Source organism: Lygodium microphyllum, chromosome 17 (assembly GCF_053477565.2).
Source record: "Lygodium microphyllum isolate KBCC chromosome 17, Lygodium_microphyllum_v1.1.10, whole genome shotgun sequence".
Taxonomy (NCBI): domain Eukaryota; kingdom Viridiplantae; phylum Streptophyta; class Polypodiopsida; order Schizaeales; family Lygodiaceae; genus Lygodium; species Lygodium microphyllum.
Genome location: NC_141151.1, coordinates 32,494,788 through 32,521,018, shown reverse-complemented (window position 1 = coordinate 32,521,018; position 26,231 = coordinate 32,494,788). Strand labels below are relative to the sequence as shown.

The 26,231-nt window shown below is 38.7% G+C and overlaps 1 protein-coding gene across 2 annotated transcripts in view; it reads right to left on the bottom strand.

Annotated features, from left to right (window-relative positions):
• The window catches only part of LOC148021760 (MADS-box transcription factor 23-like), an 80,869-nt gene extending 54,931 nt beyond the window's left edge, over positions 1-25,938 (bottom strand). Inside the window, exons 1-2 of one of the 2 annotated variants that reach the window (XM_087696647.1) lie at positions 25,638-25,938; positions 25,119-25,230 (exon numbers count right to left, since the gene is read on the bottom strand). In XM_087696647.1, coding sequence (XP_087552773.1) covers positions 25,119-25,230; positions 25,638-25,819 — 294 coding nt within the window. In that variant the 5' untranslated portion in view covers positions 25,820-25,938. The remainder of the gene's footprint in view (positions 1-25,118; positions 25,231-25,637) is intronic. The other variant, XM_087696648.1, reaches the window with a different exon arrangement.
• Between the last annotated feature and the right edge of the window lie 293 nt (positions 25,939-26,231).

Genomic DNA, 26,231 nt, shown 5'->3' with positions numbered 1-26,231 from the left:
AATCATATCAAAGCTCTTATCATTGACTTTGAGTATCATACGAAACCTTTTGTTAGATTCTTATCAATATGTTTGTACAACTTTGTGAATTCCACTATAACTTATAAATTGGACCAGAGGGTGGTAGAGCTTCTCCTTATAGCTTGATGGCACAATCATAAGGTTGGTACTCAACAAGTATACATGTATACTTCTTTTCAAATACACCTTGATAATTATGATACTGGACTAGGAGAGGTTGTATGATTTTGTTAATCAATGGCTTGGTTGGCAAGGCATGTATTTAACTAGGATTTTTTCTTAGCTTCTCTCGTTAATACTTTGGCCCTAGGTCTTGCATGCTCTTTCTTAATATATTGTGTGTGCCTTGGCTTAACTTTTTGAGTTCTCCAAATCAATATTGGGATTGTGTAGCTTGTGCCAAGAAAGACCAATGGTGACTAGATTTCTTTGGCAACATATAACTTTGCTATCTTTGTTTTAAGTTTCTTGATGTTACTTTTAGAGGTTGATTTTCTATGTTAATATCTCTTAAAGCAAGGGATAAGCCATCTATATCTTCTATAGGAGCTGGGCTAGATTTCTCTATGATTATGGTACCATGCCATCTTGCAAACTTCTCATCCATACTTCAAACAATGCATGACCTTCTAACTACATGACATCTTGGAGTCCATAAAACAATAGAGCTTCTCTCTAGAGGCTTCTAATAGCCTCAAATATGGAAATTAGCCAAGAAATTTGTATACACGTATAATACATGCAATAGAGTCAAGATCCCTCACCATTGACCTCATGGGTTACTCTATCCCTTGCCTATCACTCTTGGTCATCTTTGTTAATGAATTTCATAACCGATCTACCTTCTTCAAAAGTGTTCGATTCCATTCTTGTTGTGGCTAATAGATTTAGCAAGATGGCATACTTTCTTTCTATCCACATAAGAAAATTGCCAATGAAGACATTGTTTGACTTTTTCTTTTATATATATATATATATATATATATATAGTTATCATGGGTTATTGCATGACATTGTTTCATACTAAGAACCACAATTCGTGTGAAGTTTTTGGAGAAGTATCTTCAAGCTCCCTCCTAGTATCTAAACCACCCTCTGTTATGCCAATCACTCTCAAAGTAATGGATGAAAAAAGAGAGTAAATTGGTTCTTTAAACAATATTTCTAGAATACAATCAACTATCATTAAGATAATTCATTCAAGGAAATATGGGCTCCCAAAGGGCCCTTTAGCTCAACATGAAATTTATCCTCCAACCTTCATCGAATACTTTGCAAAGTAAGATAGTTTTACCAACAACATCCGTTGAAGTCAAGAGCTATACTAAGAAACCCTATTGCTCCTTATGAAACTCCCATTAAAGAAGGGGGTAATGTCATGGACACCAAAAAATATCATATCTTCCAAAAACTTTTGAAAGATTCTAGCAAACTAATTTGAAAAATCTAAAATATTCGAGAAGATTTTGAAAGATTCTTGGAGGATTCTAGAAGAGTACTTGCATCAACACCTATATAAGAATTGCTTATATCATGGCTTGCATCAGTAATACCTATTTTATTAATGATGTCACCATGCTTATTTTAGTGCTTATTTAGAATCTTTCCCCTAATATCCTTAACTCTAGCCCTTCAATCTTGCCAATACTAGTTGTGAGGCTCTTGCAAGGTGAATTCTCTCTAGTTCTAGTAAAAGCCTTGTATCTCCAATTCTTGTCTTGTCTTGTATTTAGTTTAGTGTTATATCAAGATATTGTCTTATATCATGAATCTAGCCTTGTTGTAAACATAATTGTATTAAGAAATATATTTTTGTACTCCACATTCTTATAGCAAAAAATACAAGTCTTCTTCTTCTTTGAGTCTTCTCTTATAAGGTGTGAGGCAATAATCCTTGTCCTTGCCAAATTGTTATTGCCGTTATAATATGGATATTGATTGGCACATAAGAGAATACTCAATGGGTGTAAATTAAAGAAACATAGAGCCAAAATGTTAACAACAGTTAAGGATGCATTATTCAACAAGAAAGTTACAAAGGAAACTCTTTCTTTTGATGAGAAAGATGTCTCAATTTTGTATCTCTAAAATGTGAGTGCTATGTAGGTCTCAGGGGTGGCCAACTATGTGAAACATTATTTTGTGACCTTGGCAATATTTCTCCAAACACTATTTTGTGACCTTAATAATAGTTCTCAAGATATCCGAGCACAATTGGTTATGCCACAACAAAAAAGAAAGAACAAGTTTTGTGCCCCTCAAGCAAGAAGGGACTTGAACAAAATTAAGCTTAGATTTGTTTCTTTCATTGAGAGCCTTCAATAACATTTTCCTATTCTTGTTTTAGGTTTTTGCTAGTATGAAGTACTAGAAGAGGACAAGAGGATGAAGCACATTGCAACAAGTAGCATATAAGGAACTAATGTATTATTGAGTTATCTTGTAAGGTGTTATGATTTGCTTCAAGTTCATTTGTACAAGGATAGAAGACATGACTTGTTCTTCATATTTACTCGAGACATTTCATTGTCAAAGAGGAGAGTTAATATTGTATGGGTGCAATACAATGAGGATATGTGCATTGAGGTATCAATCCTTGGGAAGTTTAAATATGCATAACTTTGATAAGAAGAAGATTGTATCATTAGAAAGGAGGATTCCATAATACGAAGGTAGATTGATTAAGCATATCTACCCCTTACAATCAATTGTATTAGAAAGTATATATATGCTGAATTTCTTGCCTACAGAGCATAAGATTTGTGTTATAGAGATATTTGAAATAAGGAGTCTTGGTCTTTACCACTAGTAGACAGTTGTGGGTCTTTAACTCTTTTTTATTGTGAGAGTAGAAATCTTTGAGGCCATAGTAGCATAGCTTTAGATTTCTAAAAAACCACTCACATTCTTTTAGCACCCTAGCTAAGATTTTCCTACAAACTTTTAGGTGGTGAAGACGACTGAGAGTTTTTAAATGTTTTTTTGGAAGCGAGAAGGAGAATATGGCTTAGTTCATGGACAATTTGGAATTATCTTATTAAATTAGCCAACTGGAGAGAGAACATTCGCTCCAACAAATATAGTGTATGACTCAAAGAAAAGCTCAAGATTTGCTTAAAGATTATGTGGCTTAGTTGAGAGCTTATCAATGAACAATGAACGTGGATTATGGAGGAGTGAAGGCAACATTGATTAGATAATATTCACAAAGTGAAGATACAAGTATGGTGTTTAAAGAAACAATCCAAGGGTGGAGAAATTTCACTACAAGGGAATGGGGACATAGTGATGCCGGTTTGTGACGCAAAATAGCAACATCACTATTTGTGTTGCAAATACGCAGATAGCGTCGCTAAATTGATTGGCAACACTAACTGCGACACAGATAGTGATGCTTAGTGATGCTAACTGCGACACTAATACCGACACTTTGTGATACTAATTGCAACACAAATAGTGACGCTCGCTTGAGAGAAAAAAAGTGGCAAAAACCTGAGCGTGACATTTGCTGCAAGCATTTTCGAGAGAGAGCGCGAGAGTTCATCACCTTGAGAGGGAGCATGGGGGATTCACTAGTAGTAATAAGGAGACGTCACTTGCGTGCAATAAATATATGAAAATACCCCTTATCTACCCCCTATTTATGGGACCTTACATTATAAAATGTACCTTCCTTCCCTTAAATAACCCCCCTCCCTTACACTCACATGGTACCATATAGTAAACCCTAGTGGACGCCGAGGGAGAGGGAGAGGGAGAGGAAGAGGGAAAGAGAGAGAAGGAGAGCTTCTCATCGTTGGTGCCGCCACCATCGTATACGAAGAAGAGGGAGAAATGCACAAGGAAGAAATAAGGGGCGTTGCGAAGAGGAGGCAAAAAAGAATTCATCCTTGAGGCTTTATAGTATGTACATTACCTCTTCTTACTTTGTTTTTGTGTTTTTGTTTAAATTTGTAATGAGATGCATTGAAACAGAGGGAGGAAGAGAGGAAAGGAGGGAGAGAGAAGAAGGAAGGAAGAGGAAGAGAGAACAAGCAAGAGAAAATGAGAAAAGGTGAGAGAGAGAGAGAGAGAGAGAGAGAGAGAGAGAGAGGAAAATAGAAACATGATATGAAGGAAGAGAGAGAAAGGGAGAGAGAGAGAAAGAGAGAGAGAAAGGGGGAAGAGTAACAAAGAGAGAGAGAGAGAGGAAGAGAGAAATGAGAAATGAAGGGAGGGAGAGAGGAGAATGAGTGTGAGAAACAATGAGGGGGGAGGGAAACAAAGAGAGAGGCAACAAAGAAAGAGAAAGAGAGAAAGAAAAAGAGGGGGGAGAAAAAGAGAAACAGAGAATGAAGAAAGAGGTGGAAGAAAATGATGGTTTTAGGAGAGTAAAAATAAAAGAGTGAGAGGGTAGGGGAGAAAAAGGGACGAAGCTAGAGAGAAAAAGAGAATAATGAATAAAGAGCAAGAGAGAGGGGGAGAGAAAAATGGAAACACCAAGAGAATTAGAGAGAATGTAATGATAGTAAAATAAAGGGAGAGACAAAGAGAAGTGGGGAGAGAGGGTCTTTAAATGTCCTTATTTTATAAGTTTTTTATTTTATATCTTTCATTTTAATTGTAGCAAGATGCATTGAGTGAGAGTGGAGAGGAAAAGAGAAAGAAAAAGAGAGAAGGGACAGAAAGAAAAAAAGAGAAGTGAGAGTGGGAGGAAAGATGGGGGAGAGAAACAAATAAGGATGAAGGGAGGAAAATAGAGAGAGAGAGAGAGAGAGAGAGAGAGAGAGAGAGAGAGAGAGGGGTGGAGAGAGAAACAAATAAGGATGAAGGGAGCCACATGGACAAAGAGAGATGGATGGAGGGAAACAAATAAAGGGAAAGGGGGAGAAAGAGGAGTAGAGATTAAAATGGAGGAAGATCACCAATGAAGGGAAGAAAAACCTATTGTTTGCCATAACATAAACCAAATGGAAAATGACGATGGTTGTGATGTCTAAGATTGCAAGGCGTATCTTAATCAACGTGTCCAATGTCCTTGCACTCAATGCAAGCTAGCAATGAGACAAACATGTTGCTTGTCCATAGAACATGTACGATGCTTTGACGAGTTTCAATTGGAGATTATTAACTAAGTGATCTCAGTCTTTGAGAGAATGGTAAGAAAAGTGTGTATCAATCATGCTTTACATTCGCAAAGTAATTGAATATCATATACAAAAATATTAGACGTGCCCATGAAATTTGTACAGAGAGGTGACGCATCATCCCAAGGAATGCACCTATTGCGGCCCATTAGAAAAGTTTGTGGCCATGCGATGAATGGATTTCCTAAGCCGATACACTGATTGAAGGGCATGTTGCAAACTACACCCTTGATACCAGAGGAGACAATGGACCTTTCGAACCTTCTTGCAATTTTTGAACCTGAGATTAAGGCAATGATCAATGCATCAATACCCATGGACACCAAGTCATCTAATCCATTGAGAGAAAAAGCATCTATACCATTATATGATGGGTGCTAGTATCTCGCTTAAAGACGTTGCTTATGCTCCTAAGTGTGCAAGTATGGGTGGAGGGATGCGAGTATGACCAAGTTATTTAGGTACATTCTACGCTCTATTTACTTTTTTACTCTATTATAAAATAAAAAACACTTCTTGTGCTCTTCAAGGCATCTTTTGATTTTTTCTCAGGTTGTTAAAGTATCATATATTATCACTTGAAAACATGATGCCTAAGTCTTGTGATGATGCACGATTGGTGTCACGAAAGCTTGGCATGGACTACAATAGCATCCATGCATGTGTCAATGACTATGTGCTGTTTTGAGGGGACTACAAGACTATGGAGGCATGTCCAAAGTATGATACTCACAGGTATCGACACAACTTGCAACGGCAAACCGTCCCTCAGAAGGTTCTCAGACACTTTTCACTTATATCACATATACGTCACATGTTTCGTACATTAGGAATGGCGAGCTTGACAACATCATATGTGCAGAATAGATCCACAAATGGAGTCCAATGAATATTAGTAGATTCATGCATATGAAGCCACATTGACTTTACCTTTCACAGATCTGCATGAGAGCCAACGAATCTTTGGCTTGATCTTGCTATGGATGGCGTAAATCCATTTGGTCTCCGCTCAACTTCTTACAGTGTGTGGCCTATAGTTCTTATTAACTACAACATCTCGCCGTGGATTTCTACCAAGAAAGGACACATGATCCTTAGCTTGCTTGTTCTTGGGTGCTACAAAGTCAAAAACATTGACGTCTACCTCTGTCCATTAGTTGATAAGCTCAAGATTTTGTGGGAGAAGGGGGTCGCTGTGAAAGACATAAGCAAGCACGATGGTCGATGGTCTACTAATATATGAGCCATTCTCATGTGAATCATGCATGGCTTTCCAGGATTCGAGGATTGCTCAAGTATGTGGACTCATTCTCATGTGAATCATGCATGACTTTCCAGGATTCGAGGATTTCTCAGGTACGTGGACTCATTCAAGTTTGTGTTCAAGTTTATGTTGACTAGATAAGGGTGATGCAACAAGTTTGGTTACCTCAGGTTATCATGCATGCCCATTGTGTGGGCCAGAGTTAGACTCGCGAAGGCCATAGACCATGAAGAAGAAAGTATATTAAGGACACGCCACTTTCTTGCCGGAGGATCATAAAATGAGGGAAGGTTTTCTTGGACAACCTCTAACATGAATGAATGCCCAAAACTGGTATGAGTTGAAAATGGTCTACAAGGAATCATATCCAAGCGAAATGCGACGGTTCTCAGTTTTCTACAAGTTGTTGTATTGGACCCACTTACAGATCAACCATTTGTTGGATCCCATGCATATTTTCAAGAATGTGGGTATCTTATCATGGGACCACATCATAGGAAAGAGAGACACTATAAAGGCACAAATGGACTTGAAGAAGGTAGGCAAGATGGAGGCACTTTGGCCACAGTTGTTAGCCATAGTCGAGCACCAATAGTCGCTTACAACTACCTCGCACTCCTTGGGTCCTATCCACTAAAGGAGAGCACATCGTGAAGCAAATTATCATATCTATTCGCACCTCGACGAGTATGATGTGTTCCCTCAGGTCTACTTTCTCTGAACACAACCACCTCGCAACGTTAAAATCCCATGATTGGTATAAGATATGTCAGGTTTGTCTTGATGTTGATTGCAAATAGCCTCAATATTTTGCTATTTAGTGTCTACTCAATGTTCGTAATGCTTTTCCATTTGTGACAATTTGTACTGTTGATCGCGATCTCAAGGCCGGGGGTGTCTCACTCCAAAAATATGTAAGGCAATTTACACGTTGTAGAATTTAGTGCAATGGATCTCACAGAAGGAGATCAAGACATCCTCTATTCAATCTACAAGGCGGGGAGCGGTGAAGATGGTATCTCTCTTTGAGAGATACTTGCCCATAAGCATGCTCACAATACAAACTCATCTCCTATATAGTGTAATCTTATAGATGAAGTGGAGAAACGGGACCTGTCCATATTACGTATGCGATGGATGTTTTTCTTGGAGTGCTTCATGAAAACTCTAAAGGAATTTGTGTGAAAATGAGCTCGACTAGAAGGTAGCATGGCTAAAGATTGACTAGAGTCAGAGGTATTAGTATATATTTGAGAGTGGCTACCAATGGTGGATTCAGACAACAATATGCTATGGTCGCTAAAGAATGATGATAGATTGACCAGAGATGTGGTGGTTAGAAATGGAGTAGAGAAAAGGATGGATATTGCCATGGAGGAGAAAGTGAATCATTTTTGTATGTTGCATCATGCATCCATGGAGAAGTCATTCGTTAGGTACGAGCAAGCCCCTAAAAAGACCAAGAAGAAGTGCCATTAGAATTTCGACACAGTACACATCATCAACTAATTCAATATCTTGAGGGCATGGAGGAGATGCCGCAATTTATATCTATACGGTAGTTACATGGAGCTTTGATCATAGCTTCTTATAAAGGGATAGGGGTCTCTACCGAGGAGTGGGAATTCTCAAGGGGATGTAGGCCAAAGGTGACCATATCCTTTATTTTTTGTCATTTCTAGATTTCATGTGCAAAAACTAATGTAATCGTTTTGATGTATAGTACAAAATAGCGACATTTCCATGTTGAGCACATCGACAAAACAACGGATTGTGGTGTCATGGCAAAGTTTAAGCAAGAGAGCTGATTGTGGACCATAGATCAAAATACCGTGGTAGATGAGATGGAGTATTTTGGAAACTTGCAAAGTATTATCTTAGAGGATTACCATAGCTTCTCCATGATCACATTCAACATACAGTGGTTTAAAGTGGTCTTGGAATGAGCTAGGAAAACTGTTCGGTGAGGTCCATCTAGATTTTTAAAATAGATTCTGAGAAAATATAGATGGATCTGTGTGACATGTTTCTACTGCGGGGTCATTGTGAATAGGTGCATGACCTATTTTTAAAATTTTTCCATGACATGAAACAATCACAAATATTGGTTCACTCTTATATATCATGCTGAATAGGTAATTTTCTATCCAAATCCCGACAATCTCGATGGTAGTATATTGTGCCGTCAACTCCTCGGAGTACGTAAATGTATGATGAAAGCAATGATCCTAGCGTAGATGAGGAGAGTACGCAGGTGGAGAAGTTGATATTGCGAGGGTGGAGGGTAAAGAGGGCTTGAAGCATGCGAGGGAGGCACGCACAGGTAACATAGATGAAGAGACAGGAGACCAATAATTTTTTGAGAATGAAGTGGACTCCTCTTTCTGTGGTGACCTATTTATAGGCCTTCCAATGTATGCCGAGCTATGCCAGGAGATTGACGTGGGGCCTTAGGCCAAGTCATATTTGCATCCACTTACTCAATTCGTTGATGATTCACTTTTACCGGTACTTCAGTATATGCATTTTAATTAGTAGTATTTTTTAAAGAGTTATATTGTCGTGCTTTACCTAAATCTTTATACTAATTATGCTAACATCATTTTTTGTATATACAAGTTATCTCTAACGATACCTAGAGAGCAAGATGAGTCGAGGGATAATCGATGAGGAGTTGCCGGAGATATTCACACATCTCCAAATCAGATGGTTCGATTTAGAGATATGGTGACTATCGCGGACATCATCAAGCCATTCTATGAGGTCTACTTTGGCACATTGCTCTGATGCTTCGATTTTCAATAGATGAAGTCAATACTCTAGATTGGCCTCGGATGGAGAGAGTAGTTCTAGGGGGGGCACTGGGGAGATGTGGATGCTATGAGCTTGTAGTCTGCTTCGAAGAGGGTTACTACTCCTTGCCTTCATACCAATTCCAGAGAGGGTGGCTCAAGTGGGTGTTGTGGAGGCACCAATGTAGTATCTCCATCTCGACGATCTAATGGATACTAGTTGCCTCTAGGATTTATCACGTTGTCAAACATTTTTGTGAAAATTGAAAACCCTTAGTCAAACTATAGTTGAGTTTGATTTTTTGTTAGCCTAGATGTTTGCGTGACTAATTGCTTTGTTGTTTAGTAATTGGATTTTCAGTGTTTATCTAGTGTAGGATTTTCTTTTGTCATTTTGTTTGATTGTTGAGTGTGGAAACTTAATCGCCTTGGTCGAGTTTGGTATTTTTATGCACAAGTTGGAGCTAAAGATTGCCAGTAACAGCTGTTCAACATCGTGGAATAGGTATATTATCTTTCCGAGACTCTTGCACATCACGGGAATTATGGATTCAAGAGCACTTCACGTTGCACTTGTTTGATGCACTACACTCAAGGGTCACCTCCTATTCTTATCAAATACTTCCATGCCATGGGTTGGGATTATGCACATATAGCACCATCATTGAGTAGTTGCACGGCACGAGACCCTCTGCAGCTATATGCAGTAAATCTTAGCCGCATGTGCACTTAAGAGAGCACCTATCATTGACCACACATTGTTCTTGTACGCACGATATTTGGAATATTCATCATTGAGTTAGGAACCTCTAATTGAGTGGGAAAGGTGGTTGGATAAGTTAGAGGGTTGTGAAGGGCGTCCCCAATTGTGAGTTGGGTTGTTTCTTGGTCAACATCTTGAGGACCATCATTTTTCTGTGAGTGACTATGAGATTTTGGGTGGGTGGAGTGGAGATTGATATTTCTTTTCATGAGCCTTGAGAGATGAGGATAGGGAAACTTAAATTAACAAGGAACTTTGTTTGCACTTTACATAACGCGCAATCACATGTAGTTAGGCTAGGCACAGTTCTTCAATGCATTCATAATTTTTGTGTGAGCCTCCATTGATTGGTTGCATATCATGGATTCAACATTGCATAATTTCTAAAATCATAAGTGGATGAGCACAAAGCTCTATTTCAAAGCATATTTTCTTGTTAGGGCACATTGCATTGCAACACTTGTCAAAGTGATTAACCCGAAGCACAAGTCATGGATTGCAAAGACACGCAGCATGGAAATACTTCTTGTCATGAGATTTCATAGTATGTCTGCCCTACCGATGGATCATGTGAGCTTGTACATCAAGTCTTAAAGATTAAATTTGAAAGTTGATGAAGGCTATGTTGTTCCAAGGGGATGTAAGAGAGTATACTATCTTTGAGAATACGGATTTACAATATAAAACAAAGTAATAGATAGCATGGGAGTAATTTATCTATCCGAGCATACAAACTCATTGCAAAAGGGTGTGATAGTGAAAGATGCAGCTCTTCAAACACAAATCGATGCTTTTGTCATCATAAAAATGAAGGAGACAACTAAAGCTTACTTCGGAAGACCTATGTCAAAAGTTATAATTATTGTCCTTGCTTATTTCAATGGTTCGCAGCATTAAGCCACCAAAGACATAGGAAGAATTGCAGGCCTTGAGGCATCTATGATTAAAAATAAGCCTATTTTTGTCTCTCTGTCATATGGAGTTAACAAGAAGGAAAGAATTGTGGTGGTGTTTGATTCCGACATGCGGCGATTTGATGATGGCATTCAAAATCATTAAATTGGATGGCATTACAAAGTATAATGGCGGTCATCGTAGATGGTGTGTAGATGTCGACAATATTTCTGGGCAAGTGACAACGTTTTGAAGGTATGATATAGCGTTTAAAGCAGGCAATATGGCATCCTGATTGACAACTGCCATTAGAGGTTTGACGGGTGGCGACTTTCTACACGAAGGAGACCATTTTATTATCCAATGCATGATGGCAATCATTGATGAAGGGAGTGTGGTAGCATATTCTAAGCACGTGCAGTAATGGCATAATCACAAGAAGGATGACCATGACTTTGGCATGGCGTACTGAATGCAAGAGATGGCGGCCTAATTGGTCAACATAGGGTAGCTCAGTTTTCAGAATGCACGATGGCATTTAGAATCTAGATACCCTAATTAGGGCTATTCAAAGCTTTTAAAGATTTTAATTCTTAAGTTTCAAAGTCTTTTAAAAGGCAATAAATGATGGGAAAGCTAAGGCAAAAAAGCTTTATGCTTTGGAAACCAAAACACAACATAAGAATGGGGGGAGAAAAACTATATAAGGAGATGTAAGTGGAGGTCTCACCTTACCCTACTCCTTGTAAAGCTTCTTGTAGCTTGAGAGGAGAGTGGAGGGTCGTACGTGTACAAGAGAAGTCTTGACGTGCTAGTGAGAAGTTGGAGATATTGGATGCTTAAGTGCCGAGTGTCAGCTCAAGGTTGTCAAGGTATGAGATTTCAATTCAATTGGTTTTGTCTTTGAAGTATGTGTTTTTGTTTTTGAACAATTATCGTAAGTGTGTATGATGCTCTATGGAATTAAGTTTTTCAGTTGTTTCTAAGCTACAAGAGGCATTGCGTGTTGTTTGGTTTTGTGTGTGGCTTGTGGTGTTCAGTTCAAAATATAATTTTTTTTGTGTTGTGTTGTGCATCCAACAAAGTCAATTATTCTCACTGGCACTCCTTAACACTATTGTGCCGCTACGCGCACATCGTGTAAAAAAAATCCAGAGTGTGGCATTCTTATTGATTTAGAGAGCCAATGCCATTTTAGACATTAATGTTAGTGTCCATAGTTCAAAAACATTGGATTTTTGGACAAGTTTAGCCAATTTATGATATTTTAGATATTATCTCTTGTAAAAATCCATAAAACTATAGACAACTTTTAGATTAGGATGACATGTAAAAGAAAGCATGTAGCTTTCAGCCAATTTGAGAGGATTTAATGTAAAAAGAGAGATTGGCAAAATCGCATGATGCACGATCGTTGTTTTCAGGCAGTGAACAACACTCCAAAGTGGGAGATGAAGAAGGAGTGGTCTGGCTAGGTGTGCTAGTATTTTACCCCCCTTTTGGAGCCAATGGAAGCATCCGATTGGTGATCTGAGAAGCATAGAGAAAGGCATTATTTTATACACGTTTTTGTCTATTAGAGTTATATCTTCTCATAATGCTAAAAGAAACTGACAAGCTTTATCTCTATTATTAGTATTCTTCTACATTTTCGAATTCTTTTTTTGAGTATTCTTCTACGTCTTCAATTTCTTTAAACCCCTTCTCTTCCGTCTACTCCTCTCTCTAAATCTACCTTCACCCTGCTGTCTCTTATCTTCAAGAACTTGGCTTGAAACCTTCAACCCTTCTCTTATCTCTACCATCTCCAGAGTCTAAGCTCTTGAATCCCCATACATTCTTCTCTTGCCAAACCCCTATGGTGACCTTCAACCCTACGCGCTGTGACATTGGTGAACCCAACGTGAAGGTCGGTGTAAGAGAACTCCAAGATGGGGGATTCTTCAGGAGATACTCTACAACAATTGGTGTGCATACTGCAACAGAGTCAGCAACAACAAATCCAAATGTTACAACAACAACAACAAAGGAAAGAGGAAGAGAAGATTGATTCCATAGCTATCAAGGCCCTAAAGGAAGTTGGGCGAAAATTAAAACAATTTAATGATCAAAATATCTCTGCTTTTATTCGCTTGTATGTTGAAAAAATTCTCTTCTTTGGTGTATCACAACATGCATGGAAACACTATTTTGCCAGACTAGCCAAGCATGGTCTTCAAGAGAGAATCCATGGTCTTTTTCAGCAAGATGCGGATTGGGTTGCATTCAAAAAAGCCCTACGTAAAAGAATTCTTCTTAGAAGACTCTGGCCTAATGACGAAGAAAAGTTTCACTGATTGGGTTGAGAAAACCAACAAAGGTTTAGCTGCAACAGCTTTATACCATGAATTTGAAATTCAATTTGGACAACTTGATGTTGAAGACCAACAAAGTATGGAAGGTAAAAAAATTGAATTATTTCTTAAGGCTTCAGATCCCATTCTGCAAGAGAAGCTTGCTGGTTGCCTAGAAGATATTACCTCCGAATCAGGAGTCAAGACTACATGGACAGATGTTATTGATGCAGTTAACATGATTGCTCGAAGAGAGCAAATGCGACTAAGATTGGGCTCTACTTCAACTTCAACAACTCCATTGATGGAGCTTGTTCCACCTTCGAAATCCCCTATTCCTTTGACTAATCAACCAACTCTTTCTTCTTTTGTTCCTTCTAAAAATAATGTCATGGATGAACTCATTAAAAGCATGTGTGACCTTCATCTGAATCTTACAGAAATTAGTTCCAAGGTGGATGAATCAATTGATGCAACTATTTATGGGCTGCAAAATTGAACGTGGTAAAGCAGCCGACTTCTAAAAATAATGTCATGGATAAACTCATTAAAAGCATGTGTGGCCTTCATCTGAATCTTACAGAAATTAGTTCCAAGGTGGAGAAGCTGGATGTCAAAGTTGAAGAACGAGGACGTTCATCAACTCAAAGACCCATGAGAGAATGCTTTAAGAGGCGTTGTATTTGATGTGAGAGCCAACAATATGACAAGAGGGAGTGTTCTGCCTTCCGTGAGATTGAAGCACAGAAGCTCGTTTTTTGGAAAGATAGATAAATTCATGCAGCTAAAACTGGTCTTCCACTGGAGCCAAATTTTGGCAATGGTGAAATGAAGAAAAGATTGGAAGATTTAGTTGTAAAGAATGCATATGCATCAATTGATGCAGCTATTTATGGGCTGCAAATTGAGCCAATTAAATCAAATTTGAAATCATGTAAAGATAATGTGCAATCTAAAGTATGGATGCAGGCACTAGATCAAATGGAACGTGGTAAAGCAGCCAAAGAAGATTTGGCTAACGCCAATCAATGCATTCAAGGAATAACTGGTTGGAAATAACCGGTAGATTTTTTTTTCGCCTTTGCACATTTGGCTAACGTCAATCATAAAGAAGTCATGATTGAAGAAAAGAGAAGAAGAGAATATAAATCAGGGCCTTCCTCTTCTAGCCTTCCGAAATGGGTAACTAGAAGAACGCCTGAACAACCAAAGTTTGCTGAAAATATAACCCCACATCAAGAGATGGAAGATGCACCACAAACAAAGAAGACCAAAGGAAAGAAGAAAGGCAAGCAGACAGGCTACAAATTGTAGTCTGGCATAGAATCTGCAACCGATCTCTAACGAGTCCTAGAAGAACTAATTCTAGGAAGAAAAATTGAATTCACCTTAGGCGAAATTATTAGAATTGACAAATGTGAATTCCATGATGTAATTATTAATGTAATAAAAAGGAAAAGACAATATGTTGGTGATGAAGCTGAAGAAACAGTGCATGCTTTTTTGCAAGTTCTTCGAGTTTTTCTGCAGGATGAAGAGAAGTTGACTTCATAAGGAATTCAACTTGAAGCAGTTAAAGAATTAATTACAGCAATTGAAAATGAAGATAAAGAAAGCATAAATGCAAAAATTAAAGAAGTGAAAGCTGAAAATGTAATGGTCGGCTAGTCCAAACGAGTTGGACAGCCCACCTCTCAAAAAGAAGGCTGTCTACAACACATGCATGAGGAGGAAGAGGCTCGGTTCATTCCAAGTAGTCACTACTGCCATACGCATTGGGCAAGAGAAACAAACAGTCATCAAAATTGGAGAAAAAGAAACACCATGTATTGCACTCTTCGACCATGGCTCGAAGATAAACGTCATGGCAAGGAGTCTCTATGAAAGTGGTAGATGGCTCATCGATGTTGATCCAAGTTGGCGAATGAGAGCTGTAAACAACTCTTCTGGAGAGTTATATGATGCATGTCCTAATGTGCATGTAACTATTGGAGACATAAAAGACAATTTTCACTTTTTTGTTCAAGACTCTTATAGTTACCCTATCATTCTTGGGTAACCTTACATTTCTCAAGCTCACTTGGAAACAAAAGCTCTTGATGATGGGTCTTTCTATGCTCGAATCCAAAGCAAGAATAATGAATGAGCTGTCCAATTTCTTACTTGTGTAACCATCATCAAAACAGAGATCGACTGCGTGATTATCCTGTGCCTCCTAATGCTCGAGAATTCAAGGGTTTTCGGGTTGCACTGCTATAAAAGGAGGCTACAGTAGTACATCATGTAAAAAGATTGAACCTCCTTATGCTACAGAAACTATCTCTCTAACAAAGTTGTATGTATGTACATCCACTAGTATGCGATGATATAAGTCTCTTTCAGCCATGACTAAAGCTGAAAGAAAATATTTATGTCATGTAAAAAGGAAGCTACAAACTTATGACATGATGGCTAAAAATGAAGATATTTCTGGCATTTTTTTTTACTGATTACTACTGACATATTGACTGAAATATATGCAATTGCTCATACAGAAAATCAAGCTGAAAATCAGTCCATAAAAGTATGTACATTGGATTTTTATCAAACAATTCAAGAATTTGTTAAGCAAGAAGACACTGGTTTACTCAACAAGGCTGAAATGCAAGTGGAGACAAAATACAAGACGGTGAATAAGAAAGTCAAGCCAGTGGCAATCCCACTGCCTCCTGAAAGTGAAGGGCTGGCTGATAGGGTAGCAAATCAGGCAAGTCTTTGTGATCCTTCCAACATTGGTCACAAGTTCACATATGAAAGTATAAAAGAGCTCAAAATAGGTGAAAATTCTTTCCTTTCGTCGGGTTGAACAACACTCTTTTATGCAAATGCTAATGAAACATGGAAAAGCTTTTGCATTTCAACCAAGTGAAATAGGCTGTGTGGATCCAAATATTGTGACTCCTATGTTCATTTTTACGGTCCCACATGTGCCCTGGAACCTTAAGCCTATTTCTGTTCCAAGGGCGCATTTGCCCAAATTATTGGAACTTCTAAATGAGAAGATCAAAATGAAAATTTTAGAACCTTCTTTAGCACCTTACTCAAATCGATGGTTTACCGTGCCCAAGAAAAATGGATCTTTACAATTCATTCAAGATCTACAACCTGTTAATCGTGTCACAATCTGAAATGTTGATCCGGGTCGAATTTGCTAAAGCTTTTGCAGGTAGAGAAATTTATTCTATGGGCGACCTATATTCAAGATATAACAAATTTCAGCTTTCATTAGAAAGCTGAGACATTACCATAATGAAGACACCTCTTGGATTGGTCTGCATGTGCACTCTACCACAAGGTGCAACAAACTCCGTAGCCCATATGATGAATGCCATGCACAAAGTCTTAAGGGACTTTATTCCACAACTTTCTCTTCCATTTCTTGATGATGCACCTATCAAGGGATGTGAAGTCGATGAAAAGAATGAGGAGTTTGACAAAGATGGTTGTAGGACATTTGTAGTTAACCATATTCATGATTGTGAAAGGATTTTAACAAGGCTAGAAGAGGTACATCTTACCCTTTCTGGAGCTAAGTCGATTTTTGGAGTAGAAGAAGTCCTAGTGGTCGTCGATCATCAAGATAGATGCCATTAGCAGAATGCAAGAAAAATGCACAAATGTTTCAGAAGTAATTCTTGGCGCATGCGCATTCTATCTCATATGGATACCACATTTTGTTCATGTAGCCAAAAATCTTTATCAATTATTAAGAAAAGGCCAAAGATTCTCTTGGGGTAATGAGCATACTCTCACTATGCGTAAATTAAAGAAGCTATTAATTTTAGCACCCACTCTCAAAAGGGTTTATTATTCAAATGGTCAACCCATCATCCTTACTGTGTATAAACTCCCATATAAGATGGGTTGTTGATCAAGAGGATCTTAAAGGTAATAGGTATGCAATTCATTTTGAAGCAAAAGTTCTCAATGAATGTCAAAGAAGGTATGCATAAGTAAAAAGGAAATTGTGGGGAGTTGTAACAGCATTAAAGTGTAATCATGAATACTTTATAGGTGCTTCTATAGTGGTAGAAACTGATTGTCTTCCACTCTTGGGCATGATTGCCAACTCCTCTACACTCGACATTGCTATGCTAAGATGGATTGCATATATTAAATCTCTCAACCGCAAATTAAAGCATATTGCAGAAAAGGAAAATCCAGTTGTTGGCATACTATCACGTGCAAGATATGACAATGAAGAAGAGCTGATGGAAGAAGATGAAGCTAAAGAATCTATACTTGCTGAATTTCATTCCATGGCTACTTAAAATACCTTTTCACGTACTACATATACTGGTCCAAAGCTGAAAAATAGGGTAGTCAACTAGAAGCCAGCATGCTCATTGCATTGCTCAAGTTCTAGTTCATTTCCTTGAAGAAGATTATGAGGAAGATTGGCTGAAGATCAGCCAATATTTGAGCACAATTAAGAAGAAGGAGACTTGGACTGATGAGGAGTTCAAGCATATCAAGAAAAAAGCTTATGGCTTTTTTCTTAAATAAAGACATCTATGGAAGCACACAAAGAAGAAGAAAGGAGCGCATGTCTGAGTTTTAGGTAACAAAAGATTGCAACAACAGGTAATGAAGGAATTTCACGAAAGCCTATGGGTTGGCCATGGAGGCATATGGGGAACCTTTAGCAAAGTCAAAGAAAAATATTGGTGGCAAAACATGTATCAGGACATAGCACATTTTGTTGAAACCTGTTATGTATGTCAAATGTATTCTATGGTCAAGCATTGAGATGGGTTACAACCGACTTATCCCTTGTCTATACATTATAGATGAGTTATTGATCTTGTAACCATGCCTATAGGAATATAGAATATGCAATATTTAATGCTTGCAAGAGAGGATCTAACCAATAAAGTTGAAGGCAAAGCCTTAACAACCAAGACCACTCAAATTGTTTGTCATTTTTTGCTTGAAGATGTGTTTTGCGGATATGGTTGTGGGTAAAGTAACTGCAGATAGAGGAGAGTTGGATGTTGATGAGGCACGCAACTTCTTTGCTCAATTGGGTATCAAGTTGGCTTTGACATCAGCCTACAATCTTGAAGGCAATGGAAAGAGTGAGAGAAGTCATCAACCTATTCTCAAAGCTCTAGCAAAGTCTTGTAGAGGAAAGATCAAAGAATGGCCTAAAATGCTACCTTTTGCATTATGAGCTAACCGAACTACTCACAGTACAGTGACTGGCTATATGCCAACTGAACTTATACATGGACAACAACCAATTATGCCAATTGAAGAATACATTCTCACATGGAGTCTTCTACCTTGGGAGCAAGGTATCACTAGAGAAGAGTTGCTGACTTTGAGCATATGGCAGCTAGAAAGAAGGCTTAAAGATGTTCAAGCAGTTATTGAGAAGCTAAAGACAGCAAGACTAAAAAACAAGAGAAGATTTGATAAGTGACATCGACTTCAGCCAAAAGCAATTCAAGAAAATGACTGGCGCTTGTCTATGACAACAGCCTAGAAAATGAATACATTGCTTCTAGGAAGATGGTAAAGCGTTGGTTTGGCCTATATGTGGTAAAGGTTGTTCATGACAATGCCACATATTCATTGGCTGAATTGAATGGAACAAGTATGAAGATACCCATAACTGGAAAAAGAATCAAGCTCTTCAAACGAAGAGAAAGTTCAACATATAAGTTAGAAGACTTGGATATAATTCAAGAGCATGAAGACATAGAGTAAGAAGAAGAGACAGAAGATGAAGATGTTGACATGGCAGAAGATACTTCTTGTGACACTGCAAATCCATAAGACTTTGGCACATGCCAAAGGATGTGTAGGTTAGGAGGGGGTGGATGTCGTGCCGCTATGGGCACACTATGTAAAAAAAATTTAGAGTGTGGCTTTCTTATTGATTTAGAGAGTCAATGCCATTTTAGACATTAGTGTTAGTGTCCATGGTTCAAAACATTAGATTTTTGGACAAGTTTAGCCAATTTATGATATTTTAGATATTATCTCTTGTAAAAATCCATAAAACTATAGGCAACTTTTAGATTAGGATGACATGTAAAAAAAAGTATATAGCTTTCAACCAATTTGAGAGGATTTTATGTAAAAAGAGAGATTGGCGAAATCGGGCGATGCGCAATCACTCTTTTCAGACAGTGAACAACATTCCAAAGTGGGAGATGAAGAAGGAGTGATCTGGCAGAATTCTGGCCAAGTGAGTTGGTATTTTATGCCCCTTTCGGAGCCAATGGAAGCATCAGATTGGCGATCTGAGCAGCATAGAGAAATGTATTATTTTATACACGTTTTTGTCTATTAAAGTTATATATTCTCATAATGCTGAAAGAAACTGACCTGCTTCATCTCTATTACTATTTTTCTACATTTTCTAATTCTTTTTTTTTTAGTATTCTTCTACGTCTTCAATTTCTTCGAACCCCTTCTCTTCCGTCTACTCCTTTCCCTAAATCTATCTTCACTCTCCTGTCTCTTATCTTCAAGAACTTGGCTTGAAACCTTCAACCCTTCTCTTATCACTACCATCTCCAGCGTCTAAGATCTTGAACCCCCATACATTCTTCTCTTGCCAAACCCCTATGGTGACCTTCAACCCTACGCACTACGATAACGTCTCATTATCGGATTGTGAGTGAGACTTGCTCTCGATCACCACTTATGTAACAATGCCTATAGGGACATCTACTTCTATGACTCTGGGTTTTGTTCAGCCGTTGCATGTAGCAACCCTATGGGTGCTACTCCGAGGGATACTACCCCTGTAGGCACGCCCAGATATATAGAGGTCTCCTAGTTATGGCTAGGAGCATGGTTGCAGGTGGTGGGAGAGGCCACACCTTCTTACACATACCTCGGTAGGATACGGCTACCTCGTAGATGATAGGACAGGTGTTGTAATCATGAATGATAAAGGGAGGAGGGTGATATCTTGCATGAGGGAGTTGCACCAACAAGTATTTAGGCACAACATTCTAGACCATTGAAAGAATATACATGAGGGGAGCAAGGACTATGTAGTAGCATCTTTGCATGAGGAGTTTCTAATACCTACAACGGCAAAGAGGTTCTCCACTAGGTGGATGATGAAGTATATGCATGCGTACATGTCACACAAACGATCAAAAACACGCAAGGCCATTAAGAGTGGTGTCTCAAAGCCCGAGTGGCTAGATGGAGAGGATTGGAAGAGACTCAAGGAGGAGGCCGCATATTCTCTAAGACAATGGCGGCAACAATGAGAGGTAACGAGGACACAATTGGAGGTAGGGGTTGTGCATCATCTGGGGAGTAGTGGCCACAAGACTTATTTAGAAGACTTTTTAAGTTTTTCTTTTGGTTCTTCTCACTTTCTTATTTGGAATGTCACTTGTACTAACAATTGTGTTTCTAATAGTGCTATTCTATTTTCTTTGCAACACTCCATCACAAACCGTGATCCCATAGGTTTGGAGACTCGATATGCAAAGAGACACGGTCTCACTACACTTATCAATAGATTGTACACACGCAATGGCCCAATAAGTCAATCCTGTTTCTTGTCGGTAGTCACTAGTTTTTTTATGACGCATTATGTATAGGGGACTAATTGTTTGGTTTTTCATTTTGCAAAGTTCATTTGACCCTCCTTTGCATTGCGACGAGATTTTCAGATGGTGAGGATCTGTAGCATGTGCTTGGATTCATGGAGCACATGCCATCCTCTTTTTTGGTCATGTGATCTATGCAAGCCTTTCCCATCTCCCATGTAGCATTTCTTTTATGTACTTATCATCCTTTGTATAAATTCGCACTTTGCAATATTTACATATAGATTTTTATGTTTGTTTTGGCTCTCATCTCCATAGTTTCATATAATTTCATGAGTTGTCATCACTAGTCTTGTACGAATTTTGTGAGTTATCACTCTTGTGATTTTAAGTAGTTTTTGCACCCCTGTATCCAACATGTAATTGCTTTGCAGAATATTACACAACATGTGGTACTATGGGTGGCAAGGCAGCTACTACAAAAAAAGTAAATCTCTATAACCGTCATTATTTATGTTGCTATGATCTAAAGAAGGATCCCTTGAGCAGGAAGATGGTTGTGACACATGGTTGACTGATAAGTATTGCACAAATCTTTGAGCTTATTGGAAGAGATTGATAAGTATGGTAAGTCAGAGGTAAGGAAGAGGGCAATACATATACATCACATAGAGGATTTTCTTGACATTTTTCCATTTGTTAAAGTGTGAACATGCATGTAATGGTTAGATTTGGATATGGTAGTTTTACCAACATTCAAGATTAGGCTAGCAAATCATTGTAAGACCAAGTGTTTAGGAGAAATTTAGAACCTAGGAGAATAATATTTTGGTAACTCAATAAAGATAAATTGCCATGTGATGCTTGTAGGATTTGTTGCATTTTCTCTTATTTCAGGGAGGCCTTATTTTGATAGCAATTGGCACAATTTGATAAAATACAAATATTCCCACCAAAATCTTGCCTAATTGCAAATGATTACATCACCCTTCAGGCTTACATCAAAATTCTCCAATGTTATCAAACTCAATGAAAAATAAGAGAGTCCAAGTAAAAGACACACCCTCAAACCATATTGATTTGACGTCCACCTATGACATTACGCAACTCAAACAAGCATCAAAAACAGAAATAGAGAGATCATGGACATCAAGTTCAACTTTCGGCAATAGGGCCAAATGGGTTCTCCCTAAGCTTGTTATCAACAACATAGCAAGTTGCATCCCCATCAGAAGGGTTGGTGTCCCATATCACCAAATTACACCATCTTGATACATAGATGAGATAGCCTATGGGCCAACATTCCAAGTGTAGTGATCACACATGATGATAGAATTTGGTTATGAGCCTCTTGAGGATGCAAGCATAGCTAGTCTGGTTGACTAATACATAGGCGAAAGCTATATACACCCAATTTTAAGTTGTTGAGTTATTAGCTTCACATGAAGTGCCATCTACCACACACCTTGATGATGTGGCATGCTTTACTAGTGTACTGTGTTACATGACCATACAACTGGACTACACCCACATAGTCTACTCTTGGATATGACACATTGACTATGCCAACTCATTCATCCTTAGTGTGTCACACTTAGTGACTACATGTGCGTATGCTTTAGTACTTTCATATTTATCTTTTATCATATTGTAGACTAAGTCTTTTGTATGGAAGAAGAAGAAAGAAGAAAAATAAGATTTCAATACTCTCCATTATGTGTGTGTGTGTGTTAATGGTTGCTTCACCTCTCTCTCCCTATCGTTTCTTTTCATAGATATCCAAGGGCACAAAATTTTCTCTTTATGAATGATCAATACCTTTAACGATATTCAATGTATAATGCTTCCAAGTAAATGAGAGGTTGGATCCCTCCTAGATTAAGGTCGAGGATGGGTAAAAAAGGTCATGAGTGATTAGATTATTGGTGTCACTGGTGGGTGGTTAGATATGTCTTAAACTAAAGTAATATCCAAACATAGAAGACTAGGATCCATAAAGATACTATGGTTGGGTAAATTCATTGTATGCTAGCCTATTTTCTCACAGTGGTACCAAAGTAGTTCTTAGATTGGCCAAGGAGTATATGGCAACACACAAAAACTTTGTGAGGTCAACAATGGTGCCTTTGTTTTTTAATATTAGCTAATAGCTTGAAGATCTCATTAGGATTTTGATCCATACCTGAATTCATCCTACAAGGTCAAGCTTCTTCAAGAAATCCTTACCCTAATCAACAATGATGTTGCCCAATATAGGAAGACTACATGAAATCATGATGGGCTTTGCTTTGGGATCTATCTAAGAAGGGAGATCTATAATCTTTCTTCCCTTGATCTTTACATATCCATTTAGTTAGCATTTCAATCATTAAACTTGAAGACAAAGCGACAAAATGAAAAAGACAAACATAAGACTTGCTTTTTCAATTTATGTTTTGCTTTACAAGATGAAGACTTTGTTGAGGATATAAATACCAAATGGAATCTTTTAGTTCTAAATTTATTTTCATCCATTTTAGGCCTTTAACTCTCAAATAGATTTTTTGACACCACATATGAACATTCAACATTCTTCCTTATGCCACACCTTCGAGAATGAATTGTCGAAGCCTTTTTCATTTTGTCTCAATTAAGGTGCATAACTCCTTGTGATCAACCGCTTTGTTGAAAAAGGAACGCTTAACATCTAATTACCATTTTTCATGCTACTACTCTTAACAATTTTCGACACTCTTCCTTGTGTTAAAGGATCTCTTCTTGTTCTTCTTACTATGTTGATGTACCACCCTTTTGTATTTGGAGTAGCAATACTCAACATTTTCTTGAGTTTGTTGCCAACCCCATAGCACACTTAAGGTACTATGCCTAAAATATGCCAAAACAAACTATCCAAAAATCTAGATAATAGCTCCTTATTAGTTGTAAGGACTCACAAGTTCTTCCTCTACTAGAGCATAAAGTGAAGCATGAGGTAAAAATAGGAGTAAATCTCAAACCGTGTGGAGATGTAGCATGTCATGAGGTGGGCTTGCTATCTCCTTGCTATATGGCTTCTCCACCATGAAAAGAAGAGGAATATGATGATGATGATGATGGTGGTGGTGGTGGTTAACTACAATCTCTATGAGTACTCGCTACTTGAAGAGTGGTTATAGTATAACAACATTAGCTAAAGCATAATTTTCTTGTGGGAATCTTTGTAGGTTTAAATGGACAACACAATGTGATCAAAACATTTTAAATGAGCATCTTGTCCTTTGTCAAATTAGTCTAGCTAAAGTATATAGAGCTCCCTAATCTTTTAGCAAGGGTAAATATACAAATCCCTTTTGTGCCACTCTTATCCATCAGCTAGAGAGATTTAAACTTCACTGGCATGTGTGGAGTTGAATGTGATGTCATGAGAGAAGTACTCTAGTCAATATCCATGTTCAGGCTCTAGTTTGGGAATGATTATCAAGAGCATTGAAGCATCATTGAAAAATGGGTGAGTGTGCACTTAGTCTTACTAGTAATATTGCTTCCATATTAAGCCAACTCTTGAGCACCTCGTAGTTTTGGCCCAAATGGTAGAGTGTCCCTTTAGCAAAAGGTCAACAAATGATGAAATCATGAGACGCTTCCCTGTCTACAGATGTGTTGAGGTATGTTGAGAAAATTAGTATGGTTCTATATTTTCTATCCTGTTCACAAAACAATGCCTCAAGTTTGAGAAACAAGTTCACAAATTGATCTAAGGGTTGTATAGATCATGGACATGGTGCATGGCTAAAGTTAATGGCTCCTCATTGTAAGAACTTGTTGGACTTTTGATGCTTGAAGAGTAGCCAAATATTTCATTTTCGAGTGAGAGCTCTTAGAGTGGCACTAAGTTGCTTATAATCTATAGTTTTTTGAAGGCTAGTATAGCAAGATTTTCATGTAAACAATCGCCCTTTTTCGAGGTTGGTTTGTGTTTGTCATATAAAACCTCTTTGATGGGTGAGTGCCACAACCTTCAAATTTGAGGGCTGTGTGATTAATGGCTGAGCATCTCCAAGGAGGAAGATGTTATTACGACCTAAAACAATATTTCCTCGAGCAATAAATGGCATGCAAGTTTGAGCTACTTTCAACTTATAAGTGTCACAATTCTTTGAGCTCCCTCAACTTGTAAGTGATATGATTCGTCCATCACCTTTCCTTGTTGGCAGGTTCGTCTAAAACCACACTAACTTATTCAATTCCGTGGACGTGTTTACAAACATGTCACTGAATTCTAGGTTGTAGAAACGAAAACTCTCTCTCTCTCTCTCTCTCTCTCTCTCTTTCAACTTTCAGGTAACAAAATGTTGATACGTGTATCAATAAGGGGACTCACAGCCTTTGAGTATTGTACTGCCGCGGTTGGGCCACTAAGAAAGTGATGATCAGCATCAGGCGAGCTGGGACTGGAGCTCCTCAAGCAGCTCTCAAAAAGGGCTCTCATGTTCCTGAGCTCACAGAGCAGACGAGAAAAAACAGGAAAAACAAACACGATGCCGTCAAAACAAGCAACAAAACTTTCCTGCTTATTAAGATTTATTACGTCGTAAAAATCACCCTGAACTTGGGTCAGCAGCACAGGACAACTCAGTTGCCAGCAAGCTAGAATCAAGAATCGGTTCAGATCGGATGACGTCCGATTCAAATGAGCAACAATCGCATAAATGAGCTGGTAGCCAGATTGCAGCTGGGGTGGGTGATGAGAGGATGTCATAAAACCGGCTAGGGTTATGTTATCATGGCGTCGCAGCATCGTCACACATCGTTTATATGTTAGTTTTGAGAGAGAGAGAGTTAGAGAGAGTGTGTGTGTGTGTGTGCATGTGTGTGGGAGAGCGAGGGAGGGAGCGAGTACCCGGAGCTGAAGTAGTTGAAGAGGCGGCCCGAGGAGGGGATGACGAGGAGGCCGACGTTGGCATCACACAGCACTGCCAGCTCCTGCGCTTTCTTGAAGAGGCCGCGCCGGCGCTTGCCGAAGGTCACCTGCCGGTTCACTGGGTTCTCTATCCTCTTCAGCTGCACCGCTGCTCGTCCCATCCTACACACACACACACACTCTCTCTCTCTCTCTCCCCAGCAGGATGAGGTCGAAGAGAAGGGACGATCTGGTGCCTTCCGACTCCTGACCAAACAAAAGAAACGAACAGAAGAAAAGAGGTCACCGATCAAAATCAAATCGAATGTACCGCCCGCCCCGCAGCCTTTTTCAAAACAAGAAACAGCCAACTTACCGCAAAACTATGCTTATTTCGCGTGCGCGGGGCCCATCACTTGCGCTCCTCTCCGGGCAGGCGTGTCTTTCAGTTTCCCTTTAACTACAAGGGGTCCTATACAACCAGCTGGCTCATCAACATGACTAGAGCTCTGGGCTTGTACCAGCACAAGCATAAGCATGGGTCTTAGGGTGCATGAAAATGGATGGTAAACCCCCTTTACTCCCTCCATCTCT